This window comes from Macaca nemestrina, chromosome 3 (genome assembly GCF_043159975.1).
Source record: "Macaca nemestrina isolate mMacNem1 chromosome 3, mMacNem.hap1, whole genome shotgun sequence".
NCBI classification, from domain to species: Eukaryota; Metazoa; Chordata; class Mammalia; order Primates; family Cercopithecidae; genus Macaca; species Macaca nemestrina.
The window spans coordinates 188,187,810-188,206,318 of NC_092127.1; the positions used below are offsets into that span (position 1 = coordinate 188,187,810).

The following is an 18,509-nucleotide window of genomic DNA, read 5'->3' on the forward strand; positions in this document are numbered from 1 at the left end:
AGATATCCTTAGTTCAAAGTGATACTTATAATGTCTAAAGCAGAGTGAATGGGCACGATTTTTAATGCAATGTACATCTCTTGTTGGCCACCCACATGCATTGCTACCCTCCTTCTGGGAACAGTTCCCCAAATTTCCTTTGGAAACAATTCTTCCCTGATTCTCGGCCAAAAATGTATTGAGTGGAAGTAACATACTGTGTCAGATGCAGAGCTGGGTCCTAAGTGGACCAAGCTAAGCAGTATATCCTTTTCCTGGCAATAGGAGTGGATTGAGAATAAGAATATCGCTCAATTTGAGCCCGTAAGAGAAAGTGAATCCCAGTCAAGGAAACAGCCTCTCTCTTCCTCCAGAGGGGGCATTATGAGAAAGTGAGGCCTGCCAAGTGCTGCAGCTCAGTGGCTGCCACAAAGCAAGGGCATTAGAGGCGCCTTAAAGGAGAGGCCAACACTGTGTGTGCAAGAAAGAACAGAGGGGCCGGGCGCGGTGGCTCAAGCCTGTAATCCCAGCACTTTGGGAGGCCGAGACGGGCGGATCACGAGGTCAGGAGATCGAGAGACCATCCCGGCTAACACGGTGAAACCCCGTCTCTACTAAAAAATACAAAAAAACTAGCCGGGCGAGGTGGCGGGCGCCTGTAGTCCCAGCTACTCGGGAGGCTGAGGCAGGAGAATGGCGTAAACCCAGGAGGCGGAGCTTGCAGTGAGCTGAGATCCGGCCACTGCACTCCAGCCTGGGTGACAGAGCAAGACTCCGTCTCAAAAAAAAAAAAAAAAAAAGAAAGAACAGAGGGAGTAAGAAAAACCAGACCTGTGGTGACACTGTTTGGTTCACCGAATCCAGCCATGCCAGAGGTTAAGTCATACCACTAGACTTTTCAGTAATATAAATCAATAAATTCCTTTGATCACTTAAGCTAATTTGCATTGAGTTCTCTGTAACTTATAACCATAAGACTTCTGATAAAGCAAGTTAGTGTTTATGGGAAGAAAATCAAGCTACACATTTGAAGAAATGTACAGAAAAAGGAGACAAACAGGGAGAGGGTGAGAGGGGACCGCAAATTAAATGTGATAGGCTATGAAGGAAGGAAGGAAGGAAGGAAGGAAGGAAGGAAGGAAGGAAGGAAGGAAGGAAGGAAGGAAGGAGAAAGAAGAGAAGAGAAGAGAAAAGAAAAGAAAAAAAAAAGAAAAGAAAAAGAAAAGAAAAGCTAACAAGGTACTCTACAACACAAACAGGAGAATGAGATTCCAGATGTGGAAAGAAAGCTTTCCATTCCAGACAGCATCAGTCAGGCCCATATAGGGGTATCCTGTGGTACATTTATGAAAAGAATAAAGTTTTATAAAGAGCTAGAAAAAAAATTTAAAAAACCAATGTTTCTTTTTGAAATGGCCTTTATGAGAAAAAAAGAAAACACTTTGGGATAATTTAATCTGGAGAAAGCAAATCCTAGAGGCAATTTAACTTATTGAAGGGTTATTTATAAGGAGGTGACTAAACAGCTGTTCTCCAATTTCACAGGGAAAAGAATGACAGGAAATTGATTTAAATTTCAGTATGAAGCTCAAGGCAGGCAAAGGAGAAGTGCTTGAGGGAGAATGGTTAATGATGAAAAAAACTAAATGGAAAACTGGATTTTTATAGCTTTTAAAAGATGGAAAATTACCTATGTTGATTCTTTTAGTTTGGGGGTAAAACTACTAAACAAATATTTGAGATGTGCCTTCTGTTCATTTATTCAAATGCCATGTATGAATCCCTACTATGGGCCAGATGCTCTGCAAGGCACTGGGAATACAAACACCAAGAAAATATGGTGTCTGTTCCGTCTAAAGGCTATGTTACTTAGTACAAGAGTCACTGTGCTAAATACAAAGAAGCAGGAAAATAGAGTCCTGCTCTCTCCTTTTCCATCCCCCACGCCAAAAATAAGCCCCAAAATCAACAATATCATTTGAGAGATAACACAGTAGCAGCTAAAAGGTTAAGTGACAATGTTATTATTAAATAAAAACACAAAATAATAAGGCAAGGGATGTCACAGGCCATACATATTTCCATAGTAAGGAATACAGGCAGCGAATGCTTTCAATTCAGGAGGAGACAAGTATAGGCTAGAATGTGCCTTTCAAGACCAATGGAATTTGAGAAAGTGAAGGAGAGCAAGCAGTCCAGGCAAGAGAAACAGCAGGAACCAAAGAAGGAGGCAAGAAGCTGAGGGGACTGCTAACAGAGCAGTGTGGTGAAAACTGGTGGGATGATGGAGGAAGTGTGGGGTTTAACAGTGGAAAGGTGGCTAGGCTAGCTTTATAAAGACCAAATATCTTAGAATCTTTGCGTGGAGAATGAGTGGTACTACGAGTGCTTCTGAGTCAAAGTAATGATGAAAGCAACATTTTCCACACAGTGGCTTAGCGTGGAAAGGGACTGAGGGCTCACCGTTACTGTGTCAGCTCAGGCACAAGATGGTAGGAGTCTGAACTCCTATGGAAGCAGCAGAATGCATGAGATGGAGAGAAAGTGCAAGTGCTTATTCACTTAATTCATTTCCACATACTATGTACTGAACTGTGCTCTGTGCTGTGAGGGGAATGGTACACAGTGTCTATCTTCTTGGGCTTGGTAATTAACTGGATAGAGGAGGACAGGAAAAGGGAGAATGATAGATGTAACTGCAAAAATGGCAGTCAGGGTGGAGGAGCTCTCTGGTGAGTTGGAATTCCTAAATTTTTATTCACACAAGCTGGAACAACAACAAAATGTCAAAACGTAAACAGGAAAACCAACCCTCCCAATATACCACTTCATGTGTACCATGGAAGATGCTGATTTTATTGCAGTTGAGTCAATGGAAAAGTATAGAAGCAAATGTGCTTGCACTGGTTGAACTGTGCCAAGTAATGAATATTTTAAAAGACTTCTGAAGCCAGGCATGGTGGTGTATATGCATAATCTCAGCTACTCAGGAGGCTGAGGCAGGAGGATGCTTGAGCCCAAGAGTTTGAGGTCAGCCTGGGCAACACAGTGAGACTCTATCTCCAAAAAAAAAAAAAATTGAAAAAATAAAAAAAGACTTCAAAGATAGGTAGAAGTAAGGCATTTTTTTAGGACTGAAATGTTTCCAGATTTCATCTTTTGACATAAGTGAGATATATTCACAGATTTTCCATCATTTACCCACAGATAGGTATTTAGAAGCTTTCAGGAAATTCATCACCTCTCCTTGATAGTTCTTCTTTTTTCTTCCTTCTCTTAATCTAATTTTGATTTAACTTCCTCTTGTCATTGCTTGCTTACAAATCACTGCCTCTGTGTCTGGAGCCAATTAGGGCTGTAAAGTACCCCACAACGCCTTCATCTGAGGACCAATTTATATATATTTTCTTATTTCAAGAGGTAGAGTTAGCCTGTAACTCCAAAAGTTTCCAATCAACCATCACATTCTATTCTTTGGAAAAATATGCTTCTCTCCACAGTTAAGAAGAAGACATCAAACTACATATATTTTGCAAGAATATTTCCTTTCTACCTGTATAAAGATGAATTGTGCTTTGGGAATTCACTTGCAAAAAAAGGGTTGAGTGTAGGTAATAAATGCTTAATAGCAATAACATTTTAAAAATCTTCCTACCAGTTAAAATTAAATGTAATTTCCTTATTACTTTAATGGAAACCTTTGGAGTTGAAGTATTTAACTAGTCTCTTTTACATCAAGTGTTCATTATGTAATTCTCTTTTAATATTAGGTATGCATACTGTCCATTGACAGAATAAAAACATTTCCACTGAAACAAAAACTGGAGAAGGACAAGGCAGCTTGATTCAGAATCTGATAATGGGTTACAGATTTCATTTCAGTTCAGATTTACAGTCAACATGCCACACAGTCATTTACCAGGTCATATTTGGAGGGAAAGTATGAACTGCCACATCACTGAGAGAAAAATCTGTGTAAGCCTAAAATACCTGACTTTTCCCACTGTAATGCTGAGCCTAAGGAAGAGAGGTAGAGAAAAAAAACTATATACATATATAATTATATATATATACATACATACATACACACACACACACACACACACACACACACACACATATTTAAAACTACCTTAAATTAAAAGGCAGTGATGATTTGGGCCAAGTTCTGGGCATAGGGAAGACTTCTCTTTGCCACTGTCTTTCAGGGTCACCCTGAGTGAGGCTGCAATGCTGCCTTGTCCATTGCTGGCTGGTTCTAGCCTACTAGCTAAATCATCCTAACCCCCAGAATGCTAGACTTACACAGGGGAAAATTCTAGAGCTGGTGGGCAGACACCTAACCTGAGTCATGGGCTGTGGATGCAAAGCTTCTACCCAGTTCCCAAGCCAACTCCTCTTTTCCAGCCTTCCCATCTCCTGCTGGAGCCTCCCATTAGTTGACCCCTATCAGAAGCCAGAGGGCAAGGAAACCCCACTATGCAGCCCATAAACATCAGCCTCTTGATATGATCCCCAATACTGGAGGTGGGGCCTGCTGGGAGGTGTTGGATCATGGGGGTTGATCCCTCATGAATGGCTTAGCGCTGTCCCCTTGGTGATAAGTGAATTCTTGCTCAGTTCACACAAGATCTGATTGTTTAAAAAGAGTCTGGGACCTCCCCCTTCTCTCTTCTTGCTCTCTCTCACCATGTGACACTCCTGCTCCCCCTTCAACTCCTGCCATGACTATGAGCTTCCTGAGGTTTCACAGAAGCAGATGCCGATGCCATGCTTCTCGTACAGTCTGCAGCATCATGAGCCAAAATTAACCTCTTTTCGTTATAAATTACCCAGCTCCAGGTATTCCTTTATGGCAATGCAAAAAATGAACTAATGCAGGTTGTGTGGCTAAACCACACCTTTCAGAGTGAGGCCCCCAGGTACTAGGAGGACTGCCTGCTGCTGGCTCACAGCCAAGTGAGTCTCAAGCAGCAGGAAGGTGCCTCACCCAATGCTAGCGCCCTTCCCTGGGAGAAGCCCACAGACAATGGCTAGCCAATGCAGTGGTTAAAAAGCCCTGGCCCTTTGCCTCAACTGGGCAATTCTAAAAAGCCATTTCAGCTCCAGAGATCTCCATGGAACTGACTGTTTAATAAACAAATAAAATTAAAAACTGGTATCCCAATAACAGAAAAGGGAATTACAATTTTTCAAATGTCTATAATCCATAAATTGGGTCTCCTTCCCTCTCAATGATTTTACTAACTAAAACCACAAATCTTTTTCCCTTTTCCCCAAAAGTAAACCTCAACACTTATCTTTAAGAAATGCATGGTCGGACAGGCATGGTGGCTCACGCCTGTAATCCCAGCACTTTGGGAGGCCGAGGCGGGAGGATCAAGAGGTCAGGAGATCGAGACCATCCTGGCTAACATGGTGAAACCTCATCTCTACTAAAAATACACAAATTAGCCTGGCGTGGTGGTGGGTGCCTGTTGTCCCAGCTGCTTGGGAGGCTGAGGCAGGAGAATGGCGTGAACCCGGGAGGCGGAGCTTGCAGTGAGCTGAGATCTGGTCACTGCATTCCAGCCTGGGCAAGACCCCGTGTCAAAAAAAAAAAAAAAAAAAAATGCATGGTCACATGGTAATTGTTGATTAAAAGAAAAAGTTTGGTTTGGAAGCAGCCGTATTTCCCCAAAAGGTAGTCAAGCACTTTCAAATATATAATATATGCACCAAAATATGCTCCTAAAGACAGCAGATGATGTGATAACACACTAAGGAGCAAGTCCCCAGAGGCTTGGTCTGTGGAACGCCAAGTGGAGCACAGTTCCCAGCCTGGGACGATCTTGCCACAGGACACCTGTGCATGCCCAAGAGCTGGGAGGCAGCAAGCAACCCGAGAAGCACAGCACACACGTGCCATGACTACTCATCTCACAGCACCAGGGACGTCATCCTGGGAGATAGCTTAACCTTCTGAACCTCAGTTTCTTCATGAATAAAGGAGCCTAACTTGAAAGGATAGTCAAATAAATTATAAAGCTTTTAACAAAGGGCCAGGTAGAGTAGGTGCTCAACAAGTGGTAGCCATTATTATCATTTATTATGCTTTAGAATAACAACCAGAAAGTTAAGACATCAATGCAACATTTGTGGATCATTTTCTCATATAGGTTAAGAAACTCTAGACTGGAAATCCAGCTGAGATACAGGAAAATTACTCCCTTTACAGAAGATTTTACCACAGACTTCCTTAAAATAGCCCCCACCCCTCCACTGCACATTTAATATAGAATTAGATATTGCTTACTCATAATATTTTTCTAATCAAAAACTATTAATTCTCCATTTCCTACCACAGGAAATAAAAACTCATCTGCCAGGACTTTTACTTGTTCTGTTTTGCTTTTCATTTCAAAAGTATCTGTGTTCATTAAAGAAATTCTGGATGATAGAAGCAGAAAAATAAATCACCCAAGTCCCATCACTCAGAAAAAGCCATGGTTAACATTTTGGTGTATTCCCTTCCAGTCATTTCCATGCCTAGAGTTTTTTGGGTTTGCATACACAGTTTTAATTGTAACTGGTTTGGGTAGTTATTTTTTTAAGCTAACATAATAACATAAGTATATATTAATTACATATAATAATATATAATTCTCATGTCATGACATACTCTTCAGTATGTCACATTTACCTAACAATTTCTCTCTACTTGGGAATAATGCTAGTGTCTCTACGTAAGGCACTTGTGACAGCTGCCATCACTATCGTCATCAAAATCATTATTATTGTATTATTAAGGCTGCTGCTGTTCTGTGAACATTTCCAAGGCTTCGTGAAAAAAAGAAAAGAAAAGAAAAGAAAACAACCCCTGCTGCTGCAAACTTCGCTTTTTCTTTTTTTTCTTTTTCCTAGCTGGAGTGCAATAGCACAATCTTGGATCACTGCAACCTCTGCTTCCCAGGTTCAAGCAATCCTCCCACCTCGGCCTCCCAGGTAGCTGAGATTACAGGTGTGTGCCACCGCAGCAGGCTAATATTTGTATTTTTTTTATAGCGATGAGATTTTGCCATGTTGCCCAGGCTGGTCTCGAATTCCTAAGCTCAAGCGATCTACCTACCTCAGCCTCGCAAAGTACTGGGATTACAGGCATGAGCCACCACACCCAGCCAAACTTTTAATCTCAGAAAGACCTCCCACTTCTACAAAGTATGTCAACATTTATCTTCATTTTCTTCAGTTTGGTTGTTATAGTTAAATCTTTAGTTCATCTAGAAATTTATTTTAATATATGTATGAAACAAGGAACTAAAAATTTATTTTTTTTCCCAAAGTGCTAACCAATTATCCGCAATCACTGAATAAATCTTCCTTTTCTTACTGATTTACAACACATCCTTTAGCATGGATAAAATTTACACACACACACACACCCTGGACTAATGGGTTTCACTAAAAAATTCACATATGCATGTATTATTTTTTGGTGCTAAAATGTCTTAGTATATGTGCTGCCAAAGCGAGCACTAAAGCAATAATTAATGTGTTGACAACACTTTTCTTCACTTCCAGGTATCCGTGTTTCTATTTGTCCAAATCTTCTGTATCTGTCTACAAAATTTTGCAGTTTGTTTCAACTAGGTCATTTACATTTCTTTTTAAGGTTATTACTAGAAATTCTTTTTGTTGCTACTATAAATGTTTCATTATATTCTAAATGGTCATTAATTAGATATAGGATCACCATTGACCTTTGCCCACTAATGTTATACAATGGCTCTCAAGGCCTCTGTAATCAGGCCATAGCACCTCCCCGTTTTCACACTGCTGAGTAAGAAGCCCCCACTGGCCTTGTTACGCTGGTTTCCTTACTGTCATTGAGCACGCCAGGCTCATGTTCACCATCCATCCACTTGACTTGCTCTTCAAAGATCTGTTCCCAGGTCAGTCAAAGCTTTCCTAAGTAGTCTGCCTCTAATTACATGCCTTTTTCTATACTCAACCAGAACTGATAATAAGTTCTAAAACATTTAATACTTTCAAATAATGTAGCAATAATTTTCCTTTTATCAATATTAGGACATTCAATTTTTTACATTTGAGAAAAGATTAAAGGAAAAACAAACTATATTTTTTGTCTTTTTTAAGAGGCTATGATCAATTTCAAACTAATTTGGTAAAAAATATAGTTTGCTTACAATACTAATAAACTAGAAGCAGTCTAAATAGCTTTCAACAGGGGTTCAGATAAATCAATTCTTTGTTACTATTTTTAATAGCTATGCAGCCAAATAAACTGGTGGTAAAAGCAATATATACTGATATTTAAAAATTTCCAAAATACATTGTTTTCTACAATACTGTTATGTAACCCCTCTCTACTCCCCCAAGGAAGGAGGGGGGGCATGTGGAGAGGGATTACATAACAGTATTATAGAAAAATCCTGATTTTATTTAATAGAAAAAATGTCTGGAAAGTTAAACACCAGAATTTTAACTATGGTTATTTCCTGACAGTAGTACTAAATGTGAACTATTTTCTTCCTTATTCTATTTAATGAGCACCTACTAATTTTATAATCAGATTTTAAAATAGCCAACTTCAAAAATGTGTCCTGCTGATAAAAGTCCATTATAAAATTATATAACCACTTTTGAATCAAATACATTTGTGAAAACACACCAAATGCTAACTTTGAAAAAAGAACAAACCAAAAAAAAAAAAAACAAAACAAAACCTCACTCTTTCAGAGAATCTGGGAAAATATCACAAGGTAATGGGCAGTTATCACTGCAAAAAGTATTTAAAAATATATCCTGGGACTTTCAGAAAAAGAGTTCTGAGTCATGCAACCATCTCATTGAAAAGGTCCTTACGGATTATCTAGTCAAAACCTCTCATTTAAAAAATCAGAAGAGTGACACCCAGAGAGGTTAGGTGAGTTCTCCAAGATCACACAGTAAGTTACTGGCAAAGCCAAAAGTATTTATAATTCAGAACATACACTTTTTAATTCCTGTCTCAATTCCTCTGATTAAGACATGCTGTAGCCTCTTACTTCTGCTAAGACTACAGAATTCACTGCTGGAGAAAATGTCCAAGAAAAGGCAAGTGTTCATTTCACCAGAGTTTTCTTATCATTTGACTATAAATTAGATAGAAATGTTACAATATTGTGAAATGGAAAGTGTCTCTCTCTTGGTTAAATACAGCTTACAAATTCCATAAGAACATTTTGACAAACAGACATATGTTAGATGGTGATAAGTGGAAGTTGGCAAACTTTAGTGTTCATAGACTTTGAGGATCTGAAAGTCTGTAAGAAAGAAAAAAGTATTACCGAATGTAAAATTTCAACTGTGCTGCAAGCGTTCCATATCTGTTATTGGGTTCATTCAATATACCACACTTTCATTCCTTTGGTTTATTCACTTTCTTTTAGAGGAGTTTTGAAGGTGCCTCTTTTTAAGTCAATATTAAATGTAATACGTTTTAAACATAAAATGGTTTTCATACCATAAGTTGTAATTAATATTTGCAGACTTCACTGACACTTTACCCACCAGAGGGAGCCCATATGGATTTCCATGTAGTAAGAGACCTCAAACATCAAGTTTATGTGAATTCAACAATCACATTATTCATAATACAATCAATATTATAAAATCACTCAATAATATATTTCTATCCCCTGAAAAAGAGAAAAATTAAATGAAATCGGGCACATAAAGTCCTTAACTGAGTTCCTGACCTACAGCAGAAGCTCAAAAATGACTGAGTTTCCAAAATTTGTATCCTTCTGCACATTACTTATAGTGCTTACAACAAACTAACTGGTATTCTGACTTACACACAGGTTGATATGAGCTTGGCTGATATCTGCCCTGACAGATGGTTCTAGACCCAATATGTAAATAAATCTGGTTCTTGGGCCTCCAAAATGAAGCCAGCCCCTGACGGGAAGAATTCACTAAAAATGTCACACTGAGAAGACGTGTTTCTGAAGCCCTACCCTAGTAGGTGATACACATAATAACTGGTCAACTGCCAACTCAAAAGTGAGGAAAGAGGGAACTCTTTGACACACTCCAGATTCTTCATGGAATGCAGGAGAAAATGAATCAACTATCCCCGAGAATCATGCTTCTACAACATGTGATATAATCACTACCCCCAGGATGAGTTTCATTCAAGAATAAAGAAAGCAGAACTGAGAATAACAGGAGAGAACCTGGCATCCACACGGGCCCTCCTGAGTCTCTACCCCCTTGTACTTCTCGCCACCATAAGGCCCAGCCTAGTGACAGCCGTATTGCTGAGACAGGTCTCAATCTCCATGCAACTGGCTGGGCATAGGTATGTATGCACTGGGTATCTATTTTGTACTCAACTGTCTCCAAGGTCTAAATATAGTAAAGCTGAAGGACCCCATTGAGTTCCAGCTATGTTCTCCAATCCAGATTTATCAGTAAGCACTGCTGCTGGGGAGTTATCCACCACGTGCTGTCTTAATAAAACTTCAGTGTCCACTGGGCTCCTTGGATCTATTCTCTACTATTTAGAATTTAGAAGAAGGCATGAATAACTGGCACCCAACTCTAACCCTGAAAATGCTGTTATTGTAATCTTCTACCATTTAACTTTTCCAACCAGAAAACTGGGAATTACTCTACCTCCTCCTCTTTCTATTTCCACTAATTAGTTACTAAGTTTTACTAAGTTTGCTGAGTCTACCTACTAAATACTAAATACCTACTTCATCTATTTTCTCCCACCCAACCCTACCGTCACCGGCCCCTCAGTTTCACCTGAATTACTGCAACAGCATCCTACTTAGCGCCCCATGTCAGTCTTGTTACATTTCAAACCCATCATCAGCACTGCGGATTAGTTTAAGATGCAAACATGATCCATTCATGCCTCTGCTGCATAGCCCAGAGCATAAAGTACAAACTCCTCAGCACTGCTAACAATGCTGTCATTTAAGAGTTGGCAAATTTTTCTCTAAAGGGTCAGACAGGAAGTATTTTTAAGTTTCGCAGGCCTTTGTAGGCTATCGCTCTGCTGCTATAGCACGAAAGTATCCTTGGCCTATATTTAAACAAATGAAAATGACATATTCCAATAAAACTTTATTTACAAAAATAGGCAGTGGGCCAGATTTGGCCTGTGGGCCAGTTTATGGACCCCTGCTCTAACCCACTTCAGCACAACTTCATCCCCTGATACTCTGACCCTCACCCAGATCTCCTCTAGAAAAGGGCTCTAGTCATACCAGTCTTGCTGCTGGTTCCCAAACTGCCCTGCTGTTGTGCGCCACTGCCTTTGCTCACATCCATCCTTTCTACCTACGTCTGGTGGAATGGTTTTTCTCCTTAAAGGCCAAGTTTGATGATCACTTTGAGATTTCCACTGATTCTCCCCCAAAGAGATTTAGGTATCCTTTATCTATATTTTCAAAGAACAGGGACATATGCCTCATACTTTTTTTTTGTGGCCCCACAATGCCTGACACACCAGATGTTCAGTGTTTATTGGATGATGGTATAAATTAATTACTGAATAAATACATTTCAAAACTTACAGTCCTCCTAAGTCTTGGGCAAAATTCAGAAGTGTAATCCACACAAAGGATTCACAATCTCATGAAAACTCTGCAGTGCTGAGCTCTCCTTACAGTACACACTTAGTTATTGCAATCCATAAAAACATAGCATCATGAAGCTAAAAGAGGCCCTGGAGAGCATTAAAGCAGTGGTTTTTAAACTGTGTGTCTCTGGGCCCTCTGGTTGGTTCCTTGGGGTTCCTCAAGGAGAGGGGGAAGGTAACAGAAGGGTAGGCTGGCGAATGAACCTTTCTCCCTAAACCTCTCACTCCAGCTTTTACCAAAGTTGCTCCTTATTTCATTAGCTAAAAGGTTCCTGCCATATTTAAAAAGAAATCTATATTATTCAGCACACTCATGCTCTGTTCACAGCTTGCATTCTAAATCTCCATTGTTTCCTGATCCTACTTCTGTATGGTTTGGCCCTATCTCCTGTCCTTCCTGCCTCTCATGGAATCACTGTACCTGTTGCATGATACTGCTTCTTTGAATCATGCTCCCTCAACTGAAATCCCCTAACTATGATTATTCTCAACCCTTGGGTAAAATTTATAACCCAGGTGGTCCCAGCTCAAGCTTTGGGTTCCAACACTGGCACACAAACTCAACACTGCCTCCGAAAAGGAAATCAAGGAGGTTCTGGGGAATCAATGCTAAAAAAGTTACAGTTGTTACTCATACCTGAGTTGTTGTGTACCTGTGCCTGCCTTTTCACTAGAGTGTACACGTGCTGAGGGGGGAACTGAATCTTACTAATAAAATAAAAGCTACTATATACTGAATGCTTACTCCTAATACTGGACTAAGTATAAACGTGCATCATGTAATATTCAAGAATCATGTGAGGATCACACAGCTTTAGAACTACAATGAGCCTTGGACAGAGATCACCTAGCCCAAAAACTGAGAGAGACACAGTAGATTAACAGTTATTCATTAATTTAAGAAGTATGTACTAAGCACCTGCATCCCTACACTGTTCTAGAAGCTACAGATTCAGTGCTAGCAACACAAAGTTCTTCATTTTCAGAAAACATATATTCTAGTAGACAAACAACAAATAAATGGATATACGATATGCTAGGGGAAGCGACAGAAAAAGGATGCCTCTTTACGTAGGACATTCAAGGAAGCCCTCATGGAGGCAACATTTAACCAGAGACCTGAGGAACTGAGAAATCAAGCCATATGGAATCTGGGAGAAAAGTGTTCCAGGTAGAGGGATGCAAAGGTTGTAAGAGGGGAATGTGCATGATGCATGTGAGAAAATGAGAGGCCAGAGTAGCTGGAGTAGAGTGAGCAAAAGGAGGGGGAGAGGAGGTGAGGCCAGAGAGGTAGCAGAACCAGATCATCTGGCTTTGGGCCACTCCAAGAACTCTGAATTTCAGCCAAAGATTCAAGATAATCAATTCCTAAAAATAAGTAAATAAAAAATGAAGTTTAGCTTCCACAAAAGAATGTATTATCAAGAACAAAATCTCATCTGCATGCCTAATCTGAAAATAGAGTTCCCAGCAATTCAGGATCACTATTACCTTATTTAGAATCAAAATGTCCTTATTCTACAAGAAATCTCTGCAGTTATCTAGTTTAAGCTCTCAGTTTTACTAATGTGGAAACTGAGGCCCAGAGAAATCACATGAGCAGCCCACTTACTGGCAGACCTGCGGCTAGAACATGGGTTCCTGCTTTCCTGTCCAGGGCTCTCCAGTAGCCCCTGCTGCCTCTGCACAGCAGTTCGGTGCTGACAGGTTTCTTGGTTACCTGTGTGGTAACCACCCCTGGCTCCCGTAACCTTTATAAGTCAGTAAGAGAATAGACGAGCTGCCACTATGAGGCATCTCCAGGCCTATCCTCACCCCAGAACCTGTCATTATAAACTCCTGCATTTTCTAGTTTCTCATTCCCCACAGAGCTGAATACAGCCAGGCAGACAAGGTGAAGGCACATCAGGCACTGTCCCAGGCACTGTGAGGGATGTTTTTGTTGCTTTTGCTTGCCCAACATTCCTTACTCCCTATTCCCAGACAGGGCACTGCCGTTTCCAAGGTTCTGGTGGGGGCTACATAGTATCCAAGCCACCTATTAACCACAGATTGAGGTGGACATAGACCTGACCAATGAAAGAAACATCCCTCTGGCCATAATTACCACTACAAGAGAGACCTGAGAATCAAGCAGAAACTAGATTTGCTTCCTGGGCTTTACAGATAAGAGCCAGAGAAAGAAGCTCTATCCCTGGATTTTCCAGTTATATGAGCTAAGGCATTTCCACTTTGTTCAGGTTAGTTTACATTAGGTTACTATTAATTGCAATCAAAAGAACTCAGACTCATGTAGGCATCTGCATACCTTTTCTTATTTCATCTAACAACTTTATAAGGTTGCCATTACTCACTCTATTTTAGACATAAGGAAACTGAATTAAGTGGCTTCCCCAAGTTCATATAGCAGATAAGACACATTCAAATCCAAGTCCTCCTGCCCCACGTTCCATTCAGTATTCAGTATTCAGAATTAACTCAAGAAGAAGAAACTCACTGCCATTCAGAAGCCAAAGAAATTCTGGTTTAAAAATTATAGGAGGATGTAGGGGACACGGGGACAGCAGCATTAAACCAGGTCAAAGGACCTGGCTTCTAGTTCTGGCTCTGTCCTATGACCTCAACTGCTATGACTTAGGGCAAGTAATTTCATTTATTTAGATGTTAGTTTTCTTATCTATTGACAAAATGAACTCGAGGTCCTTTTGAGTGAAAAAAAAAACCATACACACAAACAAACCAACATGGGTCTGCTTTAAGCATACAGATTCTACTGTTACCATATGCCAAGTAGATTTCAACTTGAATGGCAAGCCTAATAACAGGTAATGGCTCCTGGGGGACAATGTTGCAAAGAATTCTGAGCTCTAGGGATCCACGAAGATATGAGCATTGGCTTCCATGATCACAAGGAAGAAAAGAAAGTAACAGCTGCCTACCTGCCACACATCTGCCATCACTGAAAGAGTTTCACCTTGGCAAAGAAATGCTACCGTCTTTTACAAATGCAGACAGTACTTCTGCACCATCACTGATTCATCAGTACCTACCCAGGATTTTCACTCATTCCTCACGCATTTAACTTGGCTCCCCTTTATAAGCAAGGAATGAAAGTGCAAGAAAACTAAGTGGTTTGGAAAATATAGCTTGGTGCCACTAAAGAAAATATGTCTAAATGGCCTACATGAGGAGGGGGGAGGTATTTGAGGGGAACAATAATAATTAGTCTGGTTTCTTAAAATATATACATATAGACTACGTGAGTAGGGTAACTCACAAGCTACCCTACTTAGCTTGTGAGTTAGGTAGGGTATTATCATGTCCATTTTATAGAAATGGAAAATGAGAGTCAGACTTGCCCAAGTTCACCCATTTCTAAGTAGCAGAAGCCAGATTTGAACCCAAGGCCCAGGTCTCTTTCCAATCCCACCGTCCTCATTAGTCCCACACTTCAAATGAGTTAACTAATCAAATTCCCATTGCAGAGTGACATATTCATTATTATTTGGAGTTGTTCGAATAATGTAAGTTCCTCCCCCAAATAATCTGAAAAGTCATTACTCTCCATTTGTAATTTAATGGGTAGACATGCATTTGAGTACATATAAATTTAGCAAAATTGAACATAAAAGTTAAATGTTTAAAAGAATGATGCAGAAGAAATCAGTCTATTGGTGGGAGGTAGGGAAGGAAGATTTAGTTTCAATGCAATTTTATGAAACTTAATATAACCTTTACAACAATTCAGTGAGATGGAAATCTGGCATCAGGCATGTATTAGAGGAATGGAATGGAAGAACAGAAATTGAACCAGATTAAAACGCATCCTAGAAGTAACAGCAAATGCTTCAAGGAAGGCACTTACCAAAAGGCATACTATAACTTATTACATTTCATTAAGTCTGACAACCAGGGCTAAACCTGAATTAGAATATGTGCTTCTGGTATTGACCAGACTTTTCTGTATAAGGAATCCAGGCCAAACAAAATAACAGGCAAACTTTTGACACATCTAATCATAGTGAAAGCACAGGACATCCATCACTAGCTCTTCTAGTTAAAATTCCCACAAGAGAAGATGGGGAGTGGGGAATGGTTGGAAGAACAGGAGATAATACGCAAAGCAATGACAACACAAAATCAAAATTGCTTAAAAGAATGTATGTTTCCTCTACGTCAGGGGGACAGTGTCCCTGAACAACACAGCCCATGTACTCACTTAAGGTAATGTGACACCTACTCACATCAATACATAGCAGAATTGGAAGTTTCACTGTCACGCGGTCCAAACCTATGACATATGCACAAAGTTCTTCTCAAACATCTCTGAAAAGCAGTCATCACTCTGTTTAATTACTTCCAGTGACAGGGAACTCAGCACCCTACAGGACTGTTACTGTCCCTGAGGCCCATTAACTCAAAAGTCTAAAACACATTTTCACCACTCAGGGAGAGGTGGAAGTGATCACAGGGCTATCCAAAGGGCTTGCCAACTCAACTGTGCCTCTTGTCTCGACCATTCCCAAATCCCCCCTTTCCCTGAGCAGGACTCAAAATTAGCACAGTGTTCATAAATCAGTGGTTTCAGAGTCAGAAGGGACCCTTACAACGCCAATACTGTGATATTCATACCACAGTTCTACAAAAGGAACCCCAGGAAGTGCTTAGGCCAAACTGGGAGGGAGAGTGTCCTGTTTCTCTTCCTCTCATTTCAGCCTAGGAAGCTTCCACTTTAATTTGTTATATATAGAGGACCAAGGTAGTTTTTTAAAAGGAGGAGGAGAAAAAAAAAGGACCATTTACAGGTAAATAAACTGAGGTCTTGACACTTGCTTAATGAAATCATATAGCTAACAGTTGCAGGGTTCAGACAACAACCTGGTCTCCTGGCTCCTTCTCTGGTACTTTCTCTACCATATAACATCTGACGGCCTAGAGGGCAAAATTCAAACTCCGCAGTGATATACAAAGCCCTTTAAGATCTCTCCCGGTCCAATTTTTATGAGAGTCCCACATACCAGTCTCACTCAAATGTTTATTGAACCAACTTATATCAGACTCTTACACACCTCCACATCTTAGCGCATACTATTCTTTTAGCCTGAGATGCCCTTCTGCACTGGAGCCAACTAATCCTCTTTCAAGATTTGTTTTGGGCATCATCACCTCTATAAAGCCTTTTCTGATCCTCAGGTAGAACTGACCACATTCTTCTTTGTGCCCTACATAACACTTGCAAGGCTTTATGGCACTTGTTTTATGTCTATGTCCGTCTACTCCACTACTCCTTTTACATCATATTACTCTAACATGAGGCTGGTCAGAAAGTAGGTGCTTCATAGATGTTCATCAATAGGGAGAGTGTATTCATCTGGTCCAACCCCTTTCTGATGTTTAAGTATCCTCTGCTAACTGTCATTAATGCATGCATGCATACATTCATTCGAAAATATCTGAGTGTCTATGCAGTGCCAAGTGTATGCCAAGCAGAGTAGGATTTACTGTGAAATTAATGAGGTTTTAGCTTCGGGGTCCCTCACTTCCATCTTCCAAAGCTCTGAATCTCTCTTGGTGATTTTTATTTCTTAAAGACGGCAGACATAACTATAAAAACTTTCGGCCCCACAAAACCTAGATCCCTCCTTGGTGTCACGGACACAAAAGGGAACAAGACAAACATCTCTCCCCTCATGGAATTTTCTGTTTAACGGGAAAGACAGCCATTTTGTTCATTCATTCATTCAACAAACATTTACTAAGCAATGCTATGAGTCATGCATTGTGAGATGAAAACAACTGTCCCTGCCCTTAAGGAAAAGGTTCCTGTTCCCAGAGAGATGAAGGGACACCTGCTCTGATCAGGGAACAGAAAGTAGTTGAGATGACTGTAACACCGTGTTTGCGAAAGATGACCCTAAACTCGTCTCAAGAGGAACTGAGCCCTACTTATCGCGGAGACAAAGGGAAGAAAGAGTTCGGTTGAATATGGTTTTTAATCTCAACTGGGGATGGGAGGCAGACAAGTAAAGAGCACAGGCAAATACGGTGTGGTCAGTTCTGCAACAGGAAGTGAAGGACAGTGAGGTTTCCCCTGAGTGCAAGTCTGTAGTGACGGCGAACTCATGACCTCACAAAGCTGCCCGTGCACTTTCCAGATAGAGATTTCTGAGGGTCTCCTTCCTCGTCCCCCAACCCCCGCCGCCGCAGGAGAAATCTGTTCCCCAATATGCGTCCCCCTTCCTTAAAATAAGGCTGTTCCTTCCCCAAAAAGCTGTCCGGTCTCTGAGGCCAACTCTCCTGTCCCCCTTGGGGCCACCTCCTTCACACAATGCTTACGGGACGGGGTGTGGTTTGGGGCTCGGGGTCCCTGTCACAGGACTGCCCCCTCCTCAACCCGCCGTTTCCATAGCAACCAGCTCACCACTTCGCGGGCCCGGCTGGAGAAGTCGCCCTTGGGCCGGGGGCTCCGGCGGAACAGCTCATCCCGGCTGCCATCGACCCCGCCGCCCACCGCCACTCCCAGCGCCTTGTTCCGCGTCTTCACGGTCTTGACGCTGGCCCGGAATAGCAGCGTGATGTCCACGGCCATAGCGACCCGTACCCGCAGCCCCACACTGGGCCCGCTCACGTAAGCAGCCGGCGACCGCGGCGAGAAAGCGGCCGCTGGAGGACTGGTCCTGCCCCGCACTCCTCCCCACCGGCAACTGCGATGCGAGAAGAAAGGTTCCGGCCTGAGCCCCGCTACCGCGGCGGGAGGAAAAAGGTTCCGAACTCAGCGGCGCACCTGGCGGAGGAGGAACCCCGCGACGAGCTCACGGGCACCTCTTTGGAGAGGTTTAGCAGCGCGGAGAGCTCAGCGAGCTCTCCTGTGCTTTTTTGGGGCGTGTGGGCT

General features: G+C 41.3%; 1 protein-coding gene across 3 annotated transcripts in view; it reads right to left on the bottom strand.

Annotated features, from left to right (window-relative positions):
* The window catches only part of LOC105465850 (syntaxin 18), a 124,438-nt gene extending 106,232 nt beyond the window's left edge, over positions 1 to 18,206 (bottom strand). For 2 of the 3 annotated variants that reach the window (XM_011714483.2, XM_024787914.2), the window contains exon 1: positions 18,039 to 18,206. In XM_011714483.2, the coding sequence (XP_011712785.1) occupies positions 18,039 to 18,206 (168 nt within the window). Of the gene's footprint in view, positions 1 to 17,953; positions 17,973 to 18,038 lie in introns of those variants that run through there. The other variant, XM_071093872.1, reaches the window with a different exon arrangement.
* Positions 18,207 to 18,509: the final 303 nt, after the last annotated feature.